The sequence below is a fragment of the Arachis stenosperma genome, chromosome 6, assembly GCF_014773155.1.
Source record: "Arachis stenosperma cultivar V10309 chromosome 6, arast.V10309.gnm1.PFL2, whole genome shotgun sequence".
Classification (NCBI taxonomy): Eukaryota; Viridiplantae; Streptophyta; class Magnoliopsida; order Fabales; family Fabaceae; genus Arachis; species Arachis stenosperma.
In genome coordinates, this window is record NC_080382.1 from 122,296,520 (window position 1) to 122,323,915 (window position 27,396).

General features: G+C 33.4%; 2 protein-coding genes and 1 non-coding gene across 3 annotated transcripts; all 3 read right to left on the bottom strand.

The window, feature by feature from the left end:
- Positions 1 to 506: 506 nt before the first annotated feature.
- On the bottom strand, positions 507 to 2,360 carry LOC130935855 (UDP-glucose flavonoid 3-O-glucosyltransferase 7-like). Its single transcript, XM_057865761.1, has one exon. The coding sequence runs from the start codon at positions 2,297 to 2,299 to the stop codon at positions 851 to 853; it is 1,449 nt and encodes a 482-aa protein (XP_057721744.1). The 5' UTR covers positions 2,300 to 2,360; the 3' UTR covers positions 507 to 850.
- A 20,126-nt stretch (positions 2,361 to 22,486) lies between these two features.
- On the bottom strand, positions 22,487 to 23,005 carry LOC130934510 (uncharacterized). Its single transcript, XM_057864073.1, has one exon. It carries the CDS (start codon positions 23,003 to 23,005, stop codon positions 22,487 to 22,489), a length of 519 nt encoding a protein of 172 aa, XP_057720056.1.
- Positions 23,006 to 26,998: 3,993 nt separating this feature from the next.
- Positions 26,999 to 27,104, bottom strand: LOC130938575 (small nucleolar RNA R71). Its single transcript, XR_009069736.1, has one exon. It is a non-coding gene; the product is annotated as a small nucleolar RNA R71 (small nucleolar RNA).
- Positions 27,105 to 27,396: the final 292 nt, after the last annotated feature.

Consider the following 27,396-nt stretch of genomic DNA (forward strand, 5'->3'; position numbering starts at 1 on the left):
ATATATATATATAATATATATATATATATATATATATATATATATATATATTATTTAATTAAATATATTAAATTATAAGTAAAATATTATTTTTGTCCCCAACATTTGAAATAAGTCCTAAAGTTGTTCCTAACGTTTCAATCATTTTATTTAAATTCCTAACATTTTAAAATTGACTCAATGTTGTCCTGTCGTTAGGGATCCGTTAACGAAATTGACGGCGGGACAAAATTGAGACGATTTTAAAATCTTAGGAACCTAAATAGAACGAAAACATTGGGGACAAAAATGATACATAGAAATAAATTTTAGTTTTATCCTTTAATAATATCAATTTTTTACTGTACATAGTATTCAATTATTTTTTAATCACATCTAAGTAAATTACACTTAATCACATTACTTTCACTCTAAATAAATATTTTTTTTTATAATTTTACACTTAAAATTATAAGTTAATATAAAAATATAAAAAATTTTATTTAGAATGAAAGTAGTGTGATTAAGTGTAATTTATTTAGATGTGATTAAAAAATAATTAAATATTATATTCAGTAAAAAATTGATATTATTGAAGGATAAAATTAAAATTGATTTCTATGTATCATTTTTGTCCTCAACGTTTTCATTCTGTTTGAGCTCTTAACGTTTCAAAATCGTCTCAATTTTGTCCCGCCATCAATTCTGTTAATGAATCCTTAACAGTAGGAAAACATTGAGCCAATTTTAAAACGTTTGGAACTTAATAAGACGATTGAAACTTAAAAACAACTTTGGACGAACATACTTTACTCTTAAATTATTTAACTATTATGGAGTACCTTAACCTTTAGCTTGTTTATTTTTAAATTCACCTTGAGAGAGAAAGTGAAACCAACTCTTGAATTAAAGCATTGAAAGCTAAGTAAGAGGATCCATTTTCTTCCACAGCCTGCTTTGCCAACTGAGCAAGAACCTTCACTTTGTTCCTCATTTCCTCTGCTTCCTCCCCAATCATTACTCTCTTCAAAGCTTTCTCCAATGCATCGCATCCAACACATTCACCCTCCAACCTAACCCCTTTCACAGCTTCCACAGGCACTCCAATTTCAAGAACCTCGGTCACCAACTTCTCGTTAAAAAATTGCTCGGCGACAATAGGCCAAGTGATCATCGGCACCCCTGCAGCCACCGCTTCCAACGTCGAATTCCAACCACAATGCGTCACAAACGCTCCGACCGCTTGGTGCTCAAGAATCAAGATTTGAGGCGCCCAACCTCTTATAATTAGTCCCTTACCTTCCATTCTCTTCTCGAACCCTTTCGGTAGCCATTCCGCCCCGTCTTTCTCGTTTTTCTTCACCAACCAAATGAAATGTTGGCCTGAGATCTCAAGACTCAATGCAATTTCTCTAAGCTGAGAATCTGGCATGCTTATTAAACTTCCAAAGCTAACATAAACAACTGAATTTGGTTTCTTTGTGTCAAGCCACTTTAAGCACTCAAACTCATCAATTGTAGTTTCTTTTGCCCGGTTTGCCTTCTCTCCTGTGTCCTTGTTACAGAGAGAAACAGGGCCTATAGGCCATGCTTTTCTCCCGAATTCGTTCTTGTAGAAATCTGCGTACACATTCTCGAGTTCGTAGAAGCTATTGACAACAACACCATAACTCCTGGCCTGTGCTTCCTTTGCATCTTCCAAGAGCTTGACAAACTCCGTGCTGTTCTCCTTGTTGGTTATGAAAGCCGGCACGTCCTTCCTTGTCATTTTAATCTCGCCGGGAAGGCGAGGAACCAGGAAGGAATCCGAATCGGACGAGACATTCTTGTGCGGCTCGTAAAGTCCCATGCAATCGGAAGCGCACAAGGAGAAGAAACAAGTGCCGTGGAACACAATCCTCGGGATCCCAAACTTGGAAGCAGAATCTGTTGCCCAAGAATAAAATGCATCTGCAATAACACAGTGTGGATGTTGCTCAAGAAGTAGTTCTTCAAAGGGTTTTCGCAACAAACTAGTGGCATGAAAAAACGCGAGGAACAAATCTTGGGAAGGGACCGAGTCCATGTTTTCACACCCCTTGGGTAAACCTGCTTCCTCACAATGGAACTCAATGGTTTGGATTTGGATCACTTTGTGATGGTGTCGTTTTGATTTTTCTATGGCTTTGGAGATGAGTGATGCGTTGAGTGGGGTGGTGACTATGGTGGACTTAACCCCTCTTGTGGCAAATAATTTGGCCATGTCAATGGTAGGAATTATGTGCCCATGTGCTAGGAAAGGGAATAACAATATGTGTAGGTTAGGATTTGAAGTATTCATCTTTTTTCTAATTATGGGTAGGAAGATTCAGACTTATGCATATACGAGAGGAAGAAGGAAGTTGCCGTGGCTATTTGCATTGGCTATGTTAGATACTTCGTAATCCATTTATAGAAGAAAAAAGAAATAATAGTTAAAGATGCGTGGGAAGGGTATCAAAATTTATTATTTTTTTATTATTAATTAGTTATTAATATTTAAAAATATGAGATAAAGTATGTTAGATAATTAAATTAAAAAAATTAAGTTAATGATTAAATAATAATTAAAATTAATAAATTCTGATAATCTCTTAGTATTTTTTATAATTAAAATAGTCTTTGTTAAAAGTTGACATTAATTTAATTTGATACTAGAAAAAATAATCTTGTAATTTATGTACAATTATCTTTCTGTAAAGTTAATATTTTGTCAGATGATAATTAAATCAAAATTTTTAATTATTATATAAAAATAATTTACGTGAAATATACATTTAAAATTAAAAATAAAAAAATAAAAAATAAAAATCAAACCAAACACATCCTAAACGTTTTAAATTGATCTCTCAACAGTAAATCAAATTATTTATCCGTCAGTAAAACGATACACATCACAAATCAATTTATATTATATGTCATTATCATTTATGAATGGAGGAGTTGAAGGTAGGACATGGTCTTTGTCTTTGATAAGCCATACATGTGAATTGGAGATGAGCATACCCATTAAAAATAATTCTAAGGTATTTTGTAAGTAATTTTGTACTTATTTAGATGTTATTAAATTGATAAAAAATATTTTTTAATAATTTTTTTATTTTTTAGTATGTTTAATAAATTTTTAGTAATAAAAATAAAACACTAAAAAAAATATCTTTTTTGAGAAGTTAAGATTTATATTTTAAAAGATTTTTTTTTGAAAAAAAATATATTTTTTATGTAATAAATAAATAAATGAGTATTTTTATATGGTTATACCCAAATATAATTGATAAATAAAAAGATCTTTTTGTATGAGATATTTAAACATAAAATTATTTTTATTTTTCTATAAAATATTTAAAAAAAATAACTTAAAAAAAGATCTTTTCATAGAAACTCACCCAAACAAATCGTTAATACTTTTTACTCTCTAATTTATTAATTTTTTTATGTTAACATTATAAATTTATCATATTTATTGTTTAAATTTAAATATTAATAAAATAAAAATTAATCTCAAACTAACCCATATTATTGAGAAAAAATTAAATAGATTATACAAAATAAGAGTATTTATTTTCTCATAAAGTACAAAAGAGATTATCTTTAGTTACTAAATTTATATAAAGTATATAGTATTATGATTAAACTCTCTCTCTCTCTCTCACTTATCTTCTACTTGTATAAAAATCGTAGGTTTTAATCCCATGTGGCATATTCTTTTCTTTTAATTCCAAAAAAAAATTAAAAAAAAAGGAAAACGAGAAAAGAAAGAGTTTTTCAATCCTTCCTTGCATTATAACATTAAGAATATATACCCATTTTGGTCCTCAAAAAATTTTAAATCAGACATTTTAATCCTTAACTAAAATTAATTACTTGATTGGTTCCTAACAATTAATTTCGTCAGTCATTTAGGTCCTTGACTCCGTTAACTCTAACGGAAGACAAAATGGTTCCTGAAAACTCTAACATGGGACAAAATGATCCCTGACAACTCTAACAAGGGATAAAATGATCCCTAACCCCTTTATTCGAAAACGACAATGTTCTTCCCAATTTTTATCATATCTCGCATAACCTTAACATTCATACTCTCCTTCTTCACCTGCACAGTCTTCTTTTCCATCTTTTTCTTCCTCCTCTTTAGCTCCAAAATTAAGCCATGGTGTAATTGTCACACGTGTCGCACCTACTTCAACATGTCATGGACCACACACTTCCTAAATCTTTGTGACTGGTACATCCACCTCCTCTGCACTTCACCCACCAAAAGCATCCACTTTCACGTCTTTGATAACATCATCTCCAACCCCGACAACGTCCACGACATCCTCAAGACCAAGTTTCACAACTACTCTAAGGGCACGCCTTTCCCCACTCTCTGTTAAGCAATATAGATTGTTGGACATTAGGACATCATGAGAAGATTCTCCTTCGACATCATATGCAACTTCTCATTTGAAATAGACACCGAGTGCTTCATTCCTTCCTTTTCGAAGTCTTAACTAATGACTTACTGTCTGGATTCATAGGATCCATCAAAAACGACAACTAGTTTAGAGACATAGGCATTAGTTTCCTAAGTATGAATTGGTTGAGAACAAGTTAATGATTTTTTTTCTTTTTTTTAGATAATTACATCTCCACCCAATTCCAAACAAAGTGAGCATAGTTCCAGAAAATAGTAACAAAAACAGAACAATAACTACAAAGAAAACATAAAAACTAGCATAAAGCAACAAACAGGGAGCAAAAAAATATAATGATTTTAGCTCCTCCAAAGACACTTCAAGATGAACCCGATCAGTTATACAACATCAAATTATGATCATTCTCCTTCCAACTTTTACTCTGCAGAATTATTGTCCTTTTTCATAGATCAGTAAATCATGCATCAAAGATCAACTTCATATGTCTTCTTATTCACCTTAGACTTGATATTTGCACTCATAAGTACATCAATTACTCCTATATTGTCGATCTTGACACCATCAATTTGTGCATTCTACAACTTTCTCCTTTAACTTCTCTAATACAAATACTCTATTATTAAAAACAATGTTATTTCTACATCTCCATGTGCATCATATTACAGAAAAAAATAACACCATCCAACACTTCCTTCATATCTTTCCTTATCTTTCTATCCATCCACACCACAAAGCATTCTTTGGTGGTTCCTGGCCAAACCCAAATCACACTTCAATCCACCAAGATTGATCCCCACAACTTTCATATACGATCACATGAAAAAAACAAGGGATGTACCGTCTCCAATCTATCCTTACATAAGACACAAAAGGATTCCGCTTCTGGTACAATCTTAAACTTACATAATCTATCTCTAGTATTTAATCTTTTTAAAATTACAAATCACATCAGCAACTCAACCTGTGGAGGATTTTTTTCTTATGAACATTAAATTTATAGAGTGTGCATTGTGTAGTTTGAAGTTACAGTCTTAGATTGTTAATGTTATGCGAGATATGATGGAAATTGGGAGAGAACAGTGTCATTTCCGAACAGAGGAGATCAGGGACCATTTTGTCCCCTGTTAGAGTTGTCAAGGATTATTTTGTCCTCCGTTAGAATTAACGGAGTAAGGGATCTAAGTGACTGACGGAGTTAATTGTTAGGGACTAATTGAGTAATTAATTTTAGTTGGGGACTAAAGTGTCCAGTTTAAAATTCTTTGAGGATCAAAATGTGTATATACTCTAACATTAATTGCGTGAGAGTCTCTCTCTCTCTTGTTGTGTCGCTCTCACACCCAAACCCAAATTCTTCAACCCCGTTTTCCTTTCTCCAGTTTGTATTTCTCTTTAAGTTTGGTTATTCCTCAATGTTGTGGGTCTGGTCTTTATCTCTAGCAGACTTTGTGTGATGCGCTCTCTCCCGGTCTCTCCTAAATTCTAAGTTCTCAATCTCGGTATTCACATTTTGGTTTGTATTTATTTTCAATCGTCGCCATTTTTTCTAATTTTCGTTATTTCATTCAATTTGACGACAAGAAGACTAATTTGATTGTGTTTATTATGGCTCCCGTCATGAAAGATACAAAGTGGAAAAGAAAATTCAATAGAACCAATCCTAAATAAGTATTGTTAATGTTTGTTCCGTTGTTGGTTACTCTATCTTCTTTTTTAATCTAACTCGTGTTTTAGGGTAAATTGAACAAAATAATTAGGATTTAGGGTTTTTCAATTTTGAGATGTAAAAATTGTAAAGATAATAAGTTGATATAAAATTTAAGGTATTGGATATTTAGATTTAGGTGTTCTATGTGCTATTTGTGTGGTGCTGTCAGATTTTCATGATTTAAGTGTTCAATGACAATTTGAAAGTAATGAGGATATCTAATTAAAATTTAGGATAGACGACCTCTATAGTTAATTATCTTAAATTTAATGTTCTCCTTGAGAATGAAAAGGATGCTCGAAGACTCATAAGGGAGGCACAACATTACACGTTGGTCCATAATATCCTATATAAAAGAGGGATATCAACACCTCTTTTAAAGTGCATTCTGACATCTAACACAAAGTAGGTCCTAGAGGAAGTAAACAATGGCATATGTGAAAACATTTGGGAGCTCGATCACTAGCCAAGAAGGTGATTCGGCTCAATTTTTTTTGGCCAACCTTACAAAGGGAAGCGGCCGAGTTTGTTAAAAAGTGTTTACCTTATCAGAAACATGTCAACTTCCATGTTGCACCCTCTGAAGAGATTATTAGCATTATCTCGCCATGGCCATTTGCAAAATGGGGCTTTGATCTCCTCGGACCATTTTATAAAGTTCCGGGACAAGTCAAATACCTTATAGTAGGGATTGACTATTTCACTAAGTGGATCGAGGCGGAGTCACTAGCAACTATCACTGGCCAAAGAAGTAAAAAATTCCTCTACAAGAACATTATCACAAGGTTTGGCCTTGATAAAGCACCAATTCACATCGGTGAAACATCCTTAGGCCAACGGACAAGTTGAAGCAGTAAACAAAGTCATACTAACTGGGCTGAAACGCCAACTACAAGAAGTAAAGGGAGCACGGGCAGACGAGCTCCTTCAAGCCTTATGAGCATATCGGACAACTCCTCATTCCACAATAGGGAAGTCACCTTTCCAACTTGCCTATGGAATGGAAGCCATGATTCTCATAGAAATCACTGAAGAATCGCCCCGGGTTATATTCTACAATGAAGGACTAATACCCGGGCACACAAAGAAGAGCTCAACCTCCTCCCTGAAGTTCGAGAATAAGCTCAGATTAGAGAGGAAGGACTAAAACAGAGGATGTCCCCGAGATATAATCAAAAGGTGATCAAAAGAAGCTTCGCTACCAACGACCTCATACTGATCCGAAATGATATTGGAGTCTAGAAGTCAGGCGAAAGGAAGTTAGCAGCAAATTGGAAAAGACCCTACAAGATTATTGAGATCTTAGAGAAATGTTACTATAAAGTGCCCGACCTGTAAGGACGGGAGCTCCCGAGGTCTTGGCACGCATGTAAACTAAAGAAGTATTATAGTTAGGAAGTAAGCCTTGTTCCTTAGTGTACTCTTTTTTTCAACCTTAAGATTTTTTCTTAAAATGGGTTTTTCCTAAAAGGGGGTTTTAACGAGGCACCACAACAAGGGCTAAGGGCAAACAAAACTGTTAGTAGTAGGTTTATGTAAAGGAATTTCTTATCCATTAATAAAAATTCCATTTTCTCTTAAAGAAAAGTTTCATATAAAATGCATTAATTTAAACTCGACAAACCGCAAAAATCATTACCCGACCTAAAATGAAGCGACGTGGTACAAATTAATGTAACAAGTTATGTAAACAACTCGTGAAAACTGACCTCAATTATAAGGCGGAATAAAAACGAAGTGTAGAAGTAACTTCACAAAGTCTAACTACACGAAGTCGGAACTTCAAAAGGAAATCCATATAAACGAATTCATTTCTTAAATTCGGCAAAGAAACTGCATCGAAAATGTTGCTAATGTAAACCTCGGATGATTAGTAAATAATTAACCAATAAATTAATTATTATTCAAAGGAATTAGAAAATTAAATTTGATAATTTAGAAAGGTAAAAATAATTAAAATATAAATTTTGACATTAATTTTAAAGGTTTTGAGCCCAAAAATGGGCCAACAGGCCAAACCGATTAGACCGAACCCAAGGCCCAACATATAAAGCATGCAATGTCAGCCTCCTTCCCTTTATAATTGAAGGAACACGTTGGATTGAGGAGAAGGGTGAAATCAAAGAACCCTAACCCTTGCTTCAATTTCAATCCCATGTAACTTTCAATCTGGAGCTCCAATTGACGAGCCGTCAGCAGCCACATATTTGTCTTAGAATTCTATACAAAACCTACTAAACAATTTGGTAAGAAAATTGAATTTTTTCACCAAGCCTTCCCCTTTTTTAGTTTCAAAAAATCTAGGATTTTGTGTATTGAGAAATTGAATAATTTTGATAGTTTAGGTAAACTCTAGCTGCAGATAATCACTCGATTTTGCCCAATTGTCCATGGATAATGATAAGGAACTTGAAACTCTTGTGAATTCTTTAATTATATGACGTTAGGTATTAAATTTGTGAATATGGATGTAATGATGTGAATTAGGTGGTATATGTGTAAATTGGAACCAAAATTGGTGACATTGGAAGCTTGAGTTGAGTGTTGGGTGCTGAAAATTCTTGTGGTGGAGGCTTGAAGCTTGTGAATTAAGGAATTTGAGACGTTCTAGGCATTAGGAAGGAATCGGCCAAGATATGGTTTTAGTTTCTCGTAGATAATGTGTAATGTACGTGAAAATGTAGGCTAGTCAACCGTAGGATAAGTTGGATTACGTAAACTTGATAAGGTTTAGTGAGTCTTTATGTAAATATTGAACTTGTGATGTGAATGTAATGAATTATTGATATTGATGCAAATTGATGATGAGATTTGATAATGAATATGAGTTATGATAATGATATATGGATGAATTATGAATAATGTTGTTTTGATTATGAATTGTTTGGATTGGAATTGATGAAATTGGATATTGGTGTGTTGTGGAAGGGATGGAGAAGATATAGATATGGTTTGAACACAATTGATGTTGTTTTGGGGTGTGAGACTGGTTTAAAATTGAAAATTTGGAAAATAGAGGTTTTGAACTCTTTTGGTAAAAACTTGACTTTTAACCAACTTCGATGGTCCCAAACATGAGTCTCAGATTTTAGATTTGAGTAGATTTTCTTTCAAAACGAAGATAATTTCAAGAGATTTAAATCGGTTTAAATTTTGTGGAAATCAAAATTTTGTAGAGGGAGTTATGGATGTTGGAAGTTAGGTACAGAAAATTGAATTTGGCTAAGTTATAAAGAACTTGAAATTCTGGTGTGCGTGCGTACGCATGCTATCATGCACACGCACATACCAGAGTGTGTGTTTGAGCTCGTGCATACGCACGAGGGGGTGTGCGTAGGATTTGGAAGTTGTGCGTACGCATACTATGAAGCGTACGCATAGGCTGGGAAAGATGTTTGGTGTGTACGTATGCATAGTATTGATACGTACATGCAACATCCTGTTTTACATTAAAACTCTGCTTTTTACTGTTTGACCTTTCCGACAAGCATGTAAAGCTCCGAAACCACTCTTTTGATAAAAATTCACTAATTTAGAACCATCAGCTATTTTCTAAGTTTTCCAAACCTCTAAAAACTTTGTTTAAGGTTCATTAGTTAAGTTTTGGGTTACGAAGTAAGGATTATTGAGTGAAAGAAGATAAAATTAGTATCGGAGGAGTTTAAAGAGGGGATAATTTATTTGATGAGATAATGAATGTGATGAACGAGGCAATTTTGAGAACAATGCAATGTTGATGGATGAGATATGACGAGATATGATGATGGTAATGATGAGAATTATGTGTTTGAGCAATGAATATTAAGAGGTAGTGTTATGATGGGAAGAATGTGGATGATTATGTGATGATTGAAAGTGATTATGAGAACTATGATTGTGATTGTGAAATGAGACTGTATATTTTGTTTCATTTTTGTTGCATCACTTAATCTCTGTTTGTAAAGTGTGTCGGACACTATATCCCATGAGTGTGGCGGGCACTATATCCCAAGATTGTGGAACACTTTATCCCGGAAAATGTAGCGGCACTATATCTCATGAGTGTGACGGGCACTATATCCCAAGAGTGTGACGAGCACTATATCCCAAGAGTGTGGATGCATGTCAGAGAGATGAGATCCGAGTTAGCTACTGGGTGTGTCAGGTTCTGGCAAAGTAACCGACACGTGAGCTCACAGCCAGTAGGACAGGCATGCATCATGTGCATTTGTATGATTTATTTAAGTATGTAATTTGTTTTAGTTTTTCTAAGTGCTTATCTGTGACTAACTGCTATCTGATTTACTTGCTAAAAATGCTATCTATATCTGTATTTTTCTTGTCTTTTATTTGTCATTGTAACTGAGAGATCCTTCGTGTGGTGGAGGCGTGACGAGGGTTGTTTCCCGGTAATTCAGAGGGTTAGGAGGAGATAGAAGGCAGGGTGTTAGGTTAAAGATGGATATATGACCTAAATAACTTAGACAACCACCCTAACTTATGGTTTAGTATATTTCATTAAGTTTTAATCTAAGTGTCGGAGTTATAGGATTGCCTTTGGCTTTTTCGGGACCTTATACATTATGTACGTTGGCACTTTTATCATACTAAGAACTCCCAGTTCTCATTCCATATATATATATATTGTTGTTTTCAAATGCAGGACGCAAGGCACCGCACTGAGCATTCTGGAGACTCTTGGAAGAGAAGAACTATCTTGGGACTTGGTATTTGTATTTTGTTTATGTTTATATATGTATATAGATTCTCCATCATGTATATATTATGTTTTGTCCCTCTTAGAGGTTGACTTGGAGAAACATGTGTTTTGTCATATATTTTGGGTTACTCTTTGGGATTATATATATATATACACTATACATATGGATACTCTGGTCGGCCTTTGCTTCACAGGCCGAGCCTAGAGCTTGTTATTTGTATCTTTGGAACTCTGATCTTATATATACATTATCTTTTCCGCTCGATCTTATCTACCTTTCTACATTGACCCGATCAAGAGTGATGCACTTTTCTGTTGGTGTTTCGTTTAACTTTTTCTTCAAGGCTCCTAGATAATTCCCTTTTTTTTCAATATACCTATATACGTTTTTTTTTTTCTTTTAGAGGTCATAGCACCTCGCCACCTTTGATTTACATTCTAGGCGTAAAACTCTGTGTGGTTGGGTGTTACAACTAAGGTATAACACCAAACTAAGCAGACGTTTAAAAGCTAATTCCAACTTCTAAAAAGACCTAGCTTCATTATTTAAAGAGAAGAAAGGCTCTTCAAATTTCAAAAGTTATATGAATACGACTTCAAAAAGATGTTAAGACTACAATTGTTATAAAGTAAAGTGTTTGAAAAACTACTAGCTATTACAAAAATAATTTGTTCAAAGACCCACAAGTCGGGCCATCCAAAACACCACAAAAGTAAAAACTACAAAGAATTTTGAAGAAGGGCCAAGCAATGAGTTAAGATCTTCCACAGTAATGACGTCTTTGCCTTGGGTAGGAGGGGTCGAAGGATGGATATAGACCAGCACAGTAGGAATGGCACCAAGAGGCGAAGGAGGGGTTTGACATCAACTACCTCGGGATGAGACCTAAGAGCCTGAGAAGTTTGACCGACTCTAGTATTCGAAGAATTCGGGTCGGATAAAGGTCATTCATCATCATTCTCGGGGACTGGGACGATCTTCCTATCAACCACTATGTTGTCATGGCTGAACAAAGAGAGATCGACCCCGGGAGCAAGGACTTTGACTTGAGCCTTCAAGTTGTTGAACATTTCGTACATCCCTTCGACTACGGACTCTTTAAGTGTGGCGTATCTTCCTGGAGATTAATCTTCTTCCCATAAACTCGGTGTAACTCTCCTCCGCCCTCTTTTTTACCCCCTCTTCCATGGTCGCAACCGCCTCGGCCTTTTTTACCTGGGACCAAGCTTTTCCCAGATTGGATGCCAGTCTAGCTTTCTCTTCCTCCAGCTCCTTCTTTATCTCTTTCAGTATCTCCACCTCAGCTTGGGCGGCTACCAAATAGTTGTGAGTAGCGTTTAGGGGAGTCTTCTGCAACTCCTTAGCCAAGGACGTGCATACTCCAGCTATCCAAATTTCATTTCGGGATATAAACTGGAGATGATTCTAAATAGCCACATCATCCATGCTAATATATCTTTGAGGGAGAATGTTTCTTTCGCTCCAGGAAATCCCATCAAACCCTTTATCGTAGATACTTCCTTCTTCAATACCTTTTTTTTCCTTTTGGGAGGAGGTTCTAATGATGAAGGAGAAGGAGGAATAACCGAGCTTTTTGGAGGGGAGTCAGGGGGGATCAACCGACTTGTGGGAGTATGTTTGATTTTCTTTTAGGACAAAGTCCCCAAGTCCGATTTCTTTGGGAAAGATCAAGCAGAATTACCCCTGGTTTCTTTCTCTTGGATACTTTGGGCCACAACAATTTTTATGGTTTGTGCAGTTGCTTCATTGCTGCAGACTTCAGAGCCATGTTCTCTGCAAACAAAAATAAAAAGCACCTTAGTTAAACAAATCACAATTAAAAAACATAAAGCTAAAAGGTCAGAAAGCTACCTAACTCGGACTGAAGCTGACTGGGGTCCCCTAGAAACTTTTTAGTATCCAAGTGAGAAGCCGGGCCCCAACTCTCTTCCAACACGTCTACAAAACACTTCTCAAGCTTGTCTAGGGCATCTACACTATACTTGGTTATTACGGGTTTTTCTTGCCAATATAACGGAAAGGAAGGTTCATCGTTCTCATCCATATAAAAAGTTCGGACACCCTTTACAACCTGAACTTTGAAGAAATAATTTTTGAAGTTATGGAAATATTCATCAAAAATAGAAAAAACCTTCCTACCCTGAACAGCGCGAAAAGAAAATCAAGACGACTTCCTTTTTGAAGATCCAGATTTGGTCAGGACAAAAAGGTGAAAAAAGACCTTAAGAGAAGGTCGGACATTAAGTTCTTGGCACAAACGTTGGTACACTTTGAGGAAAGCCCAAGAATTCGGGTGAAGTTCGGTAGGAGCGACGTTACGAGTCCAGAGGATGTTCGTTTAAAAGTCAGAAAAAAGGAGTTTAATACCTAATTTTGTAAAAAAGTAATCATATGCATAGAAAAAGGGGTGTTTCGAGTTGTCTAAAGGAGGAAGCACGCTTTCTCCTCAAGGTCTGACACTACCAACTCATAATTCCGCTAATCTTTCCGATTTTCACATATCCTATGGTGTCTACGTAATACATCAATATATTCTTTGTCAACTACGGGAACAGGGAGAAAGACAATACTATCTACCCAAGATAACAAAGAAGGCGGGACCTTTGATGACATGTTGACAATTACATACTGGGACATAAAAGCTACACCTACAAATACAAAATAAGCAAGTCATCATAAAAGAACTCGGACACCAGTAAAGCAAATCGGGTAAAAGAAACTAAAATACAAAATATAATTTGAAAACATCTTTTTCAAAACCAAAAAGTGCAGAAATGGTATCTCTCCTGCACTAACAGCAGCGACACCATTTGGGACAACATAAACACATTCATCAAGTCACAAAAGACTACAGTCTTTTAAAACTCCAGAAACATAGTTCAAACATATCAAAGGAATGACAAAAACCAGTTTCACCAAGGAGTTCTTTATTAGAAGACAAAGCAACAACAGCCAACAATTTTTCAAAGAAAAGGTTTCAAAGATAAAAACAAAACCAACAATATGAAGAACCTCTACTATTACCCAAAAGGTCGCCTTAATGCAAACAGATTAAAAAAAACTAACAAATAGTTACGCAAAAAGGAGCCAATAGTCAACAGTACCAGTCTTGATGAAGAATTCGAATAAGAAAAGGGGCACATCAAGCAGCAAAGACACAGACGATCCTCTTCACCAAACGCTCTTTCGAATGAGTCAAGATAAATAAAATCTTGAAAAACCCCAAACGATAGTGAAACAAACAAAGAGAGGGAATTTTTGCGAAGAAGGGAGCAACGGAAGCTTTTCATAAATAGGAAAAGAAGAAGAAGAAGAGCATGAAACGTTTTTATAAGAGAAGAAGGGCAAAATAGTCCTTTTATCCCCTCTTTAAAGACGTGTGCGAATCCCTAGGGAACTGCAGCGAAACGTGCGCCCCTCATAAAGAGGCAACATTCAAATTTTAAAACACATCGAGTACCCGACCTCTTGAAGGCGGCGTACCCGACATTGAAACCGAAACCACAAAATGCTTGAACCCGACCTCTTGTAAAACTCGGACTCAAGCAGAGGCACTATTCATAACTTGGCCTAAATCGCATAAAAGCCAAGCCCAGTAACGGAAAAACGCCCAATCCAAAGAGGTGGCCTCCACCATATATCCAACCTCTTTGAAGAGGTCGAACACAACCAAGGTAGTTCAGCTGTACTTGTCCAAACAAGTAACTGCCTTTGCGGATCTCTCCAACTATCTCTATCTTCCCCAAAAAGATAGATCCCAACAACTGATAAAGGGAACGAGTATCCATCAATAAATGTGCAATGGAACTATTTCAACAAAGGTGGTTATCATAAATACACTGACACCCTTCAATTATGTACACGTTCTAATATACTAAAACCTTTGCTAACTTAAATATCAGAGTCGCTTACAGATACCACCCCCCACTTCCTCACGAGGTACTCAGACGGCGGCACCTCGGCACTCGAATAGGTCGAACGCTGCCTCAGAAGGAATCTGAATCTCACGTCCAGACCCAAATCAACGTTTCAAGTAACCCTCGAAATATTATTATTATATATTATTATTATTATTATTATTATTATTATTATTATTATATTGGCAATTAAAACAATGATAATAACATTAATAATTGTAATAATAAGAATAATAGTAATAATAATTTTAATAATCAAAATAACACTAATACTAATTATAACAATAATAATGATAATAGAGATATTATAATAATAACAGCAACGATAATAATGACACTAATGAAAACAATAACAGCAATAATAATTAGGTGAAATAATAATTACAACAATAATAAGAAAGAGCAGTATAATACTAATAGACAAAAAAAGACAAAAAAAAAAACAATATAAAAACAAAGGTTATTTCACGAATAATATTAGCTATGATTATTGTTAAAAATAAGAGACTAAACTGCAGAAAGGATTTGTGTGTAGTTGTCTAGAATGATACAATATAAAATGATATTTATAAGTACTAAAAGAATCGTAATAATAAAGACGTAATATCCTATAATAAATATCCAAATATGCTAATTGATCCTAATTGATTCTAATTATATTCTAACAACTATAAGATTAACTTATATTTAAATTTGTCCCAACTCCTAATTACTATAATTTAATATTTACAAATCGATCCTATATTTAAGTACATTTATTTATTACTTGATCCTTTAAAGTTCAGATTTTTTTTTTTTTTTAAACCGAAGAAAGCTCCATGATATTCAACACAAACTTTGAATGGGTCACTGGTAAACCAAATCGAATGATAAGAATGGATTTTTTTTGTTTTTAATTATGATTTTGAACAAGCCTTCCACTTGTGCACTATATGACAACATGCATGCCTAAATATAAATTCTCTAAGACAAAATATACCATTTCTTTATAAAGGAAAAATGATAAGAGATTAAGAACTAATCTATCTAATCTAATATTCTAAATCATCAAAAATCAATCAGTTCTTTTAGTTAGGTACTACTATGTTTCAAATGAAAATTCTAAATACCAGTGTCACTCAAATTAATCTAATTGATATAATTCATAAATCACAAAACACTAGTTCACAAATTTATTATTTGACAATTTACTTTGCATTACCATAACACAACATCCGCAGTAGCACTTTGGAAAGCATCAGACATTGAACTTCCAGGTTCGAATCCTGGCTGCGGAAGTTTTATTTTGATGTTTAAATTATTGTTATGGATTTTAGTTTTAAGTTATTGTTACGACGAACAAGGCCACAAAATGAATGACTCAAAAACCAAAACGAATGGTAAGAATGCACATTTTAAGTATATTAAATTTTTTTAAAGGAACAAAATCATCCAAAATGCCAGAGGGTTGAAGTCCAATATTATTATTATTTTTAGCGAAAGAAATTTAGATGAGATTGTAGTCAAGATGAAAGTTACGTAATATGAAGCATAAAATTGTAATGCATTATTATTAGCTCCTAGAATCTATGAAATAGTGTTTATTTTTAAAGATCGAAATTATATTAAATATTGCATTTATAAACACAATTTTTTTTTAAGTTAAAAATAAGACTGAAATCCAAAATTTTTAGGTAACAAAAATTTCAATCACTTTAAAATTTCTAAAAAATAAAAAACACAAAGAATTAAAATTTGTAAAAACAGAGCATAAAATTTTAATAATATCTTTTTTTTAATATTCTCACTCAACTGTTCAAATTTTAAGTCTAATTCCATCTTGTCTTTCCTCTCAAACCATATTCCTCTCTCCGGCAAAACTGAAAGGCCTAAGTACATTGAAACTTCAGAAAGCAGCGAGAAATCTTGAGTTCCTATTGTGGCAATGACAAAAGAAATAAAACAAAATGGACCAGGGTGCCTCCAAAGGAAGGTTATGATGCTAAAAATCTTGCCATAGAGAGGAGGATAAACAAGATAAAAAATGGCCTTTTTACTTTGAGGTGTCTAGTGCTGAAGATAACCAAGGTCGACCTAACAATTTAGCTCCAGGGCATGCATATCATAGTTTTGATTCTTGATTTTTCTTAGATCTAATCTGCTGAATCTTTTTTAGGGCTGATGGATAGAGCATCAATTCTTACAGATGGATAGAACATACCACAATCGATTTTGTCAACAAGTAAAGAACAAGGAAGAGTCAGAATTCTCCTTATTAAGCTCAATCGATTCTGATGATGATTCTTAGAGAGAAGAGAAAAGGGAAAAGGAGAATGAAATTAGAGTTTATTGTTTTTAATTAATAAAAATATTTAAATAATTTTGATTGTTTTAGTCTTTATGCTGTTATTTTGTTTTTTTTTAATTAAGAAAAATATTTAAATAATTTTGATTTTTCTTAGTTTTTATATTATTTTAGTTATAATATTTTTTTTCAATATTTTCTTCTCTTGTTTGATTTTTTTTTCATTCTCTTTTCTTATTATAATCATCGTCGTTTTTTTCATTATCTCTTTTTTATATGTTTTAAAAATTATAGTTATATAAATCGTGCTAGGGGAATGTGATTTATATAATATATTAACCATTACACCCTAAAACGATTTATGCATGAATGACTTCTGAGCAATAACACATAAATCGTTCTAAGGTTGCCAACTTTATTAATTGTATGTAAATCGTTTCAGGTTAGGAGGATTTACGTGGTTTCAGGCAAAGCCACAAGACCCTGCCACGATTTATGTGTAAGTTATAACCCCAGCACCCTATCACGATTTATTTGTCAGCTATAATCCCTAACATCCTGCCATGATTTATGTTCGAATATCACACCTTAAGACCCAACCATGAGTTACCCATAACTCTTAACGTTACACACAAAAACATACAAAAACCTCCATTTTCACTCTATCTAAGCATTTAGTGATAAGGTTAAAGAGAAAGAGAGCCCGCAGCGATGCGAAAGAGGCATTGAGTGACCGCATCTGGCATTAAGAATATCAAATTAAATAAAAACAATACTAAAAGAGAATACTAAAAAATTATAATTAAAATTTTGACACATAATTTTGTTTAATAATTTAAATTTTATATATTTTTTACTTAAATTTATATTACTCAAAAATACATGAATTTATATTAAGCAAAATTATTTTTTTTTCAACATTTTTTGCTCTTAATTTAAAAAAATAAATTATATGTTAAAATTTAGTATCTTTTATTTAATTTGATCTTTCAATTGAAATAAATAATTTATATTATAAACAAATGACAATAGTAAGTAAAGTACATACTAATTTAAGAATATACAGTGAAAATATACAAAGTTAAAATAAAAAAATAACAAATTTTTGTTTATAGAAAATATGTATAAATAAAAATAATTAAAAAAAATTATATGAACAATGAATATTAAAAATTTTATATTAATTTTTTTTATAAATTTTAAATCCTAAATTTTCTCTTAATATTTTAATATTAAAAAATTTTAATTTTATTTAATTTTAATATTCTCTTTTAATATTTTTTTATTTAATTTGATCTTTATAATGGAATAAGTAATTTATATTAGAGCCAATGAGTTATAATTCAAATGGCATAGTCTCCCATATTCAATTAAGAGGTTGCGGGTTCTGAGTCTCCTATCTTTGGTAAAAAAAAAAAGTAATTTATATTATAAATAAATAACAATAGTAAGTAAAGTACATATTAATTCAAGAATATACCGTAAAAATATACAGAGTCAAATAAAAAATAACAAATTTTTGTTTATAAAAAATTTGTATAAATAAAAATAATTAAAAAACTATATAAATAATAAATATTAAAAATTTTATATTATGCAAAATTATATTTTTTAACAACTTTTTGACTATTTTTTTTAAAAAAATTAATCTATATATTAAAATTTAGTACTCTTTTGATTATAATTTGTCAGTACTCTTTTTTTATTTAATTTGGTCTTTCTAACGGAATCAATAATTGAAATTATAAAAAAGTATATTTTTATATTTTAAGTTAAAATTTAAATAGATATAATTTAAATTAAAAAATTAATTAAAATTTTTAATTTAAAATTTAAATAGATATAATTTAATTAAATTTAAAATTTAAATTATCTCTATCTAAATTTTAACTTAAAAAATAAAAATATACCTTTTTTATAATTTCAATTATTGATCCTATTAGGAAGACTTTTTTTATTTCAATTATTTTTATTTATACAAATTTTTTATAAAAGAATTTGTTATTTTTTATTTGACTTTGTATATTTTTACGGTATATTCTTGAATTATTTTTATTTAATTTGATATTCTTAATGTCCATTCTCCCACTGCTGTATGCCAGATGCGGTCACTCAATGCCTTTTTCGCATCGCTGCGGGCTCTCTTTCTCTCCAACCTTATCACTGAATGCTTAGATAAGGTGAAAATAGAGGTTTTTGTATGTTTTTGTGTGTAACGTTAAGAGTTGTGGATAACTCATGGTTAAGTCTTAGGATGTGATATTCGAACATAAATCATGGTAGGATTGGGGATTATAGCTGACAAATAAATCGTGGTAGGGTGCTGGGGTTATAACTTACACATAAATCGTGGCAGGGTCTTGTGTTTTTGCCTGAAACCACATAAATCCTCCTAATCTGGAACGATTTACATATAATTAATAAAGTTGGCAACCTTAGGACGATTTATGTGTTATTGCTCAGAAGTCATTCATGCATAAATCGTTCTAGGGTGTAATGGTTAACATATTATATAAACCACATTCTCCTAACACGATTTATATAATATTAGGATTAGGGTATTTACGTATCAAAAATTGATTTAGGGGATTTGAGTAATTTTAGAACTTGTTTAATTTATTTAAGTAAAAAAGCCTTATATCTATTTAAATTTTAACTAAAAAAATAAAAATATATTTTTTTATAATTTCAATTATTAATTTTATTAATAAGATTAAATTAAATTAAAAAAATACTAACAAATTATAATAAAAGAATACTAAATTTTAATACATAAATTTAAGTTTTTTCTTAAAAAAAGTCCAAAGATGTTAAAAAATATAATTTTGAATAATATAAATTTATGTTGTTTTGAGTAACATAAATTTAAATTTTTATGAAATTTTTAGTATTCGTTCATATGATTTTTTTAATCATTTTTATAGATGCATATTTTTTATAGAATTTTTTTTGTCATTTTTTTATTTGACTTTGTATTAATTTTAATTATTTTTTATAATTTTAATTATTAATTTCATTAAAAAACCAAATTAAATAAAAAAATACTGACAAATTATAATAAGAAGGGTACTAAATTTTAATATATAAATTTAAGTTTTTTTTTTAAAGTCAAGAGGTGTTAAAAAATATAATTTTACATAATATAAATTTATGTGATTTTAAGTAACATAAATTTAAGTTTTTATAAAATTTGTAGTATTTCTTGCTCATGTAATTTTTTTAAATAGCTTTTATGAATTCATATTTTTTTATAATTTATATATTAAAAAATGACAAAGAAAAATTCTATAAAAAATATGCATCGATAAAAATTATTTAAAAAAAATTACATGAATAATGAATACTAAAAATTTTATAAAAACTTAAATTTATGCTATTTAAAATCACATAAATTTATATTATGCAAAATTATATTTTTAACGCCCTTTGAGATTTAAAAAAAACAACTTATATTTATGTATTAAAATTTAGTAATCTTTTTATTATAATTTGTTAGTATTTTTTTATTTAATTTGATTTTTTTAATAGAATTAATAATTAAAATTATAAATAAATAATTAAAATGTATACAAAGCCAAATAAAAAAAGACAAAAAAAATTTTATAAAAAATATGCATCAATAAAAATGATTAAAAAAATATATGAACAACGAATATTAAAAATTTCGTAAAAACTTAAATTTATGTTACTTAAAATATGAATTTATATTATGCAAAATTAATATTTTCTAACACCTTTTGACATTTTTTTTAAGAAAAAATTTAAATTTATGTATTAAAATTTAGTACTCTTTTTATTATAATTTGTTAGTATTCTTTTTTTAATTTAATTTAATCTTATTAATAAAATTAATAATTAAAATTATAAAAAATATATTTTTATTTTTGAAGTTAAAATTTAAACAGATATAATTTAAATTAAAATATTATAAATAAAAGTACCATATTATACATAAATCGTGCCAAACTTGAGAGGGTTTATTTTAAACGTTAATCGTTCCAAGCCTTTGTGTTTTAGCTCAAAATCACGTGAATCCTTATAGGGTGGGACGATTTATACGTTATCTATAATCCTGTGTGTCCCGCAACGATTTACTCTTTATCCTCCTAGGCTATCTATGCATAAATCGTTTCTGGATGACATGGTTAACATATTATTTTTTTTTTGAAAGAAAGCTCAACACTACAAGTGGAGCATAAAGACGTCTGACCATAAGAACAAATAAAAATAAACGAACAAAGAAAGACAACCACCTAACTAAGAACAAGGATAACCCATTGTCATCTCCGGCATAGCCATCAACAACAAAAGGGATCTACACCAATCCACTCCCTGTAATTCATAAAGCACCTGTTGATTATCTCCTCAATCCTACTGCCTTTATTCTGGAAAATTCTTCTGTTCCTTTCCAACCAGATGTTCCAAATTATAGCACAAAAGCACACCATCCACCTCTTACACTCCTCCTTCCTAGTATGTAACTCAGTCCAGCTTAGAAAATGCTCCTTTAAGGTACCCGGGTAAGACCATTGCCTACCAACATAAGACATCCAAGCACACCAAACCTGCCAAGAAAATCTACAGACAAGAAACAAGTGGTGCCCATTTTCAACACCTTCATTACACAAAGCACAAAGATTATCTTGTTGGTTGATGATTCCAAGCCGTCCTAGTCTCTCTTTAGTGTTGATCCTGCCAGTCAAAGCAAACCAGACAAACAATTCCACTCTTGGAGGCACTAGGCCTTTTCAAATAGACTTGGTAAAGCTATAGCTTGTGACTTCCTCTGGGGCCAATTCCGCTTGCAGCACCTGCACAAAGGAGTTAGTTGAAAAAACACCTTGATTATCATATTTCCAAACCACTCTATCCTCTCTACCATATGCAAGTTTAACCAGCCTTAATGTATCATGCAGCTGGTTTAGCATATCCAATTCCCATTGGAACAAATCTCGCCTCCATAGAAAGTTCCAATTCCACTCAAGCCCATCCCAAAACCCACAGTTCCCTATCATTGATCCCCTTTGGTTTGAAATCGAGAAGAGTTGTGGAAAACGATCTTTCAATGAACCTCCCATAAGCCAGACATCCTCCCAGAATCTTGTGCCTCTCCCATCGCCAACCTCCATAGACAACCCTGTGATTAACTTCTGTCTAACTTGTTGATCCATGCCTTGTAAGTGACAGATATCCTTCCACGGACCTCCCTTAACCGGTAAGGCTTGGGTGGACAGAAGCTCATTTGGATTCGGGTTGTTACATGAGCATACCACCTTTTTCCACAATGGACATTCCTCCTTAGAAAAGCGCCACCACCACTTAAACAAAAGCGCTGCATTGCGTACCAAAGCATCCCCAACTCCTAAACCGCCTAATTTTTTAGGAGCCTGCACAATATCCCACTTAACCAGAGCCATACCGTTCCTCCCATCCTCCTTACTCTATAGGAATCTTCTCTGCAAAGTGATCAGTTTCTCTGCAACACCTTTAGGCATCTTATACAAGCTCAGATAGTAAACCGGAAGGCTATTCAACACCGACTTGATGAGAACCAACTTACCGGCCTTATTGAGAGCCTTGGCTTTCCAGAGACTAAGTTTTTCCTCCACTTTGTCTATTATTGGCTTCCAAGTCTTCACCAGCCTTGGATTTGCTCCTAGTGAGATTCCCAGATATTTGACTGGAAGAGAGGCTGCCTTACAGCCCAGCACACCACACATTCCTTGTACCCACGACTCTTCACAATTAATAGAAATCAAGCTAGATTTATCGAAATTGATGCTTAAACCTGACATTAGTTCAAAGCAGCGAAGTAGCCTCCTGTAATTCTTGATGGTCTCTTCCTCCGGTGGGCAGAACAGTATAGTATCGTCTGCAAACTGAAGATGAGACAACTCGATGTGATCTCTTCCAACCAACAGCGGAGATATGCGACCATTTCTAATAGCCTCACCAATCATCCTATGTAGGACATCCACCACGAGGACAAAAAGGAATGGAGACAGAGGGTCACTGATGAGCGGATAATTTGTATACTTTTTGGCATTGTTTTTAGTATGTTTTTGATATCTTTTAGTTAGATTTTAGTACATTTTTATTAGTTTTTATTTAAAATTCACTTTTCTGGACTTTACTATGAGTTTGTGTGTTTTTCTGTGATTTCAGGTATTTTCTGGCTGAAATTGAGGGACCTGAGCAAAAATCTGATTCAGAGACCAAAAAGGACTGCAGATGCTGTTGGATTCTGACCTCCCTGCACTCGAAGTGGATTTTCTGGAGCTACAGAAGCCCAATTGGCGCGCTCTCAACGGCGTTGGAAAGTAGACATCCAGGGCTTTCCAGCAATATATAATAGTCCATACTTTGTCCAAGATTTGATGGCCCAAACCCGCGAAGCAATCCGGCCTCAGGAATTCCAGCGTTAAACGCCGGAACAGGAATAAAAGTTGGAGTTAAACGCCCAAACTGGCATGGGAGCTGGCGTTTAACTCCAGAAAAGGTCTCTACACGAATTTCCTTGATTGCTCAGCCCAAGCACACACCAAGTGGGCCCGGAAGTGGATTTTTATGTCATTTACTCATTTCTGTACACCTTAGGTTACTAGTTTACTATTAATAGGACCTTTTACTATTGTATTAAGAGACTTTGGTAGCTATCTTTGTTTTATGCTATCTTAGACCTCTGGGAGGCTGGCCATTCGGCCATGCCTAGACCCTGTTCTTATGTATTTTCAACGGTGGAGTTTCTACACACCATAGATTAAGGGTGTGAAGCTCTGCTGTACCTCGAGTATTAATGCAATTACTATTGTTCTTCTATTCAACTCCGCTTGTTCTTTATCTAAGATATCACTCGTTCTTCAACCTATGAACAAGGTGACTGACAACCATTCTTGTTCTACAAGCATTCGAGGCTTTAGTGAATATCTCTTGGATTTCTGGTTGCACGATGCATGGTTGATCGCCTGACAACCGAGTGCTCGTCTGACAAACGAGCCAGCCATTCCGTGAGATCAGAGTCTTCGTGGTATAGGCAAGAACTGATGGCAGCATTCAAGAGAATCCGGAAGGTCTAACCTTGTCTGTGGTGTTCTGAGTAGGATTCAATGATTGAATGACTGTGACGTGCTTCAAACCCTGAGGGCGGGGCGTTAGTGATAACGCAAAAGAATCACTGGATTCTATTCCGGCCTGATTGAGAACCGACAGATGAATTCCGCTATGCCGTGACAGGACATATGCAATCGCTTTCACTGAGAGGATGGGAGGTAGCTGCTGACAACAGTGAGACCCTACACGAGCTTGCCATGGAAAGGAGTAAGAAGGATTGGATGAAGGCTGTAGGAAAGCAGAGAGACGGAAGGGAAGGCATCTTCATACACTTGTCTGAAGCTCTTACACCAATGAATTACATAAGTATCACTATCTTTATCTTTTATGTTATTTTCGTTCATCACCATATACATCTGAGTTTGCCTGACTAAGATTTACAAGATGACCATAGCTTGCTTCAATACTAACAATCTCCGTGGGATCGACCCTTACTCACGTAAGGTTTATTACTTGGACGACCCAGTGCACTTGCTGGTTAGTTGTGCGAAGTTGTGTAATGCCATGGTATTGAGCCACCAAGTTCTTGGAGCCATTACCGGGGATTATTTGAGTTGTGAAAAAGTATTGTTCACAATTTCGCGCACCAAGTTTTTGGCGCCGTTGCCGGGGATTGTTCAAGTTTTGAGCAAGCTTTTGGTAACATCAGTGCCAAGATCCGGCAACAACATCAAGTTCTTGGTGTTATTGCCCGGGATTGTTTAGGCTGGACAACTGACGGTTCATCTTGTTGCTTAGATTAGGTATTAATTTTTTTTCGAAATTCTTGAAGGTGAATTCTAGAGTTTCATGATGATTTGTTGAAATCTGGCTGGCTGAGAAGCCATGTCTAATCTGATTGGACCGAGGTTTCAACTTATCACCACAAGAGCTTGTTGATTCTCATCAATTTTGCTCTTGGAGCAGTGATCTGCTAAAGATTTGGCTGACCTTTGGTCATGTCTAGTGTTTTGGACCGAAGCTTTCTTTGAAAGCTTGGCTGGCTGTGAAGCCATGTCTAATTCCTGGACCGGAGTCTTAGACTAGCATTGCACTGATTCCTAGAATTCTCATTAAGAATTTTGATGTTTTCACTTAAATTTTCGAAAATCACAAAAAAAATTACAAAACCATAAAAATCCAAAAACATTTCTTGTTTAAGTCTAGAGTCTCATCTTAAGTTTGGTGTCAAATGCATGTCTTTGTTATATTTTTCGAATCCATGCATATATTTTGTGTTCTAATCTTTGAATTCTATTGACTTGAAGTATTTTTTTTTGTGTCTCATATGCATTCTCATATTGTTAGTGTCAGTAGTACACAAACTGCTAAGTTTGGTGTCTTGCATGCATTGTTATTTGATTCTTGTTGCATTTTGATTATTAAAAATCCAAAAATATTTTTAATTTGTGTCTTTTCAAGTCAATGATACAAAGAATTGAAGATTTAGAACATACTGCAGAGGAATTATACAGAAAAAGCTGAGCATTCAAAAATGCCCAGTGAAGAAGGCAGACTGGCGTTTAAACGCCAGCCAGGGTACCTGGTTGGGCGTTTAACGCCCAAAGAGGTAGCATTTTGGGCGTTAAACGCCAGAATGTATACCATTCTGGGCGTTTAACGCCAGGATGGTGCAGGGGGAAGATTTTGTTTTCAAAATCAAATTTTTTTAGTTTTTCAAAATCAAATCTTTTTCAAATCAAATCTTTTCAATCAAATGTTTTCAAAATCAATTTCTTTCCTTTTTAAAAAATACTTACTAACAATTAATGATTTGATTGAACATCTCAAATTTGTTACCTTTTCTGTTGAGAAAGGTTTTTAATGTTTGAATCATATCTTTTCTTGTTAGGCAAGTCATCAATTTGTAAAATCATATCTTTTCAAATTGTTTTTAAAATCATATCTTTTCAAATAGTTTTCAAATCATATCTTCTCAATCACATTTTTTTTTCATATCTTCTTAACCACATCTTTTTCAAAATAACTTTCAATCAAATCTTCTTAATTTCTAATTTCAAATTCTTTTTCAAAAATCACTTAATTTCTTTTCCACTTTTATTTTCGAAAATTAATTAATGTTTTTCAAAATAATTTCAAAATTTTTCACTTGATTTTCGAAAATAAACTTCCCTCCTTCCCACATCCTTCTATTTATGGAGTGCCGCTCCTTCTCAATGCACAATTCGAACCTTATCTAACTAAAGTTCGAATCTATCTTCTCCTTCTTCTTTCTATTTCTCTTTTCCTCTGACACTTAAAGGAATCTCTATACTGTGACATAGAGGATTCCACATTTTCTTGTTCCCTTCTCTTTCATATGAGCAGGAGCAAGGACAAAGGCATTCTTGTTGAAGCTGATCCTGAACCTGAAAGGACTTTGAAGAGAAAGCTAAGAGAAGCCAAAACACAACTCTCTTTAGAGCACCTGACCGAATTCTTCAAGGAAGATGAACAAATGGCAGCCGAAAACAACAACAATGCCAACAATGCAAGGAAGGTGCTTGGTGACTTTACTGCACCTACTCCTGATTTTTATGGGAGAAGCATCTCTATCCCTGCCATTGGAGCAAACAACTTTGAGCTTAAGCCTCAATTAGTTTCTCTAATGCAACAGAATTGCAAGTTCCATGGACTTCCAATGGAAGATCCTCATCAGTTTTTAGCTGAATTCTTGCAAATCTGTGACACAGTCAAGACTAATGGGGTTGACCCTGAAGTCTATAGACTGATGCTATTCCCTTTTGCTGTAAGAGACAGAGCTAGAATATGGTTGGACTCTCAACCTAAAGAAAGCCTGGACTCTTGGGAAAAGCTAGTCAATGCCTTCTTGGCAAAGTTCTTCCCACCTCAAAAATTGAGTCAGCTTAGAGTGGAAGTCCAAAACTTCAGACAGAAGGATGGAGAATCCCTCTATGAAGCTTGGGAAAGATACAAACAATTAATCAGAAAATGTCCTTCTGACATGCTTTCTGAATGGAGCATCATAGGTATTTTCTATGATGGTCTCTCTGAACTATCTAAGATGTCCTTGGATAGCTCTGCAGGAGGATCTCTTCATCTGAAGAAGACGCCTACTGAAGCTCAAGAACTGATTGAAATGGTTGCAAATAACCAATTCATGTACACTTCTGAAAGAAATCCTGTGAACAATGGGACTAGTCAGAAGAAAGGAGTTTTTGATATTGACACTCTGAATGCCATTTTGGCCCAGAATAAAATATTGACTCAACAAGTCAATTTGATTTCTCAAAAGTCTGTC

Excerpts from the sequence above, each read along its gene's own strand:
- LOC130934510 (XM_057864073.1), bottom strand. The coding sequence starts at position 23,005 with ATGATTGGTGAGGCTATTAGAAATGGTCGCATATCTCCGCTGTTGGTT.
- LOC130935855 (XM_057865761.1), bottom strand. The coding sequence starts at position 2,299 with ATGAATACTTCAAATCCTAACCTACACATATTGTTATTCCCTTTCCTA.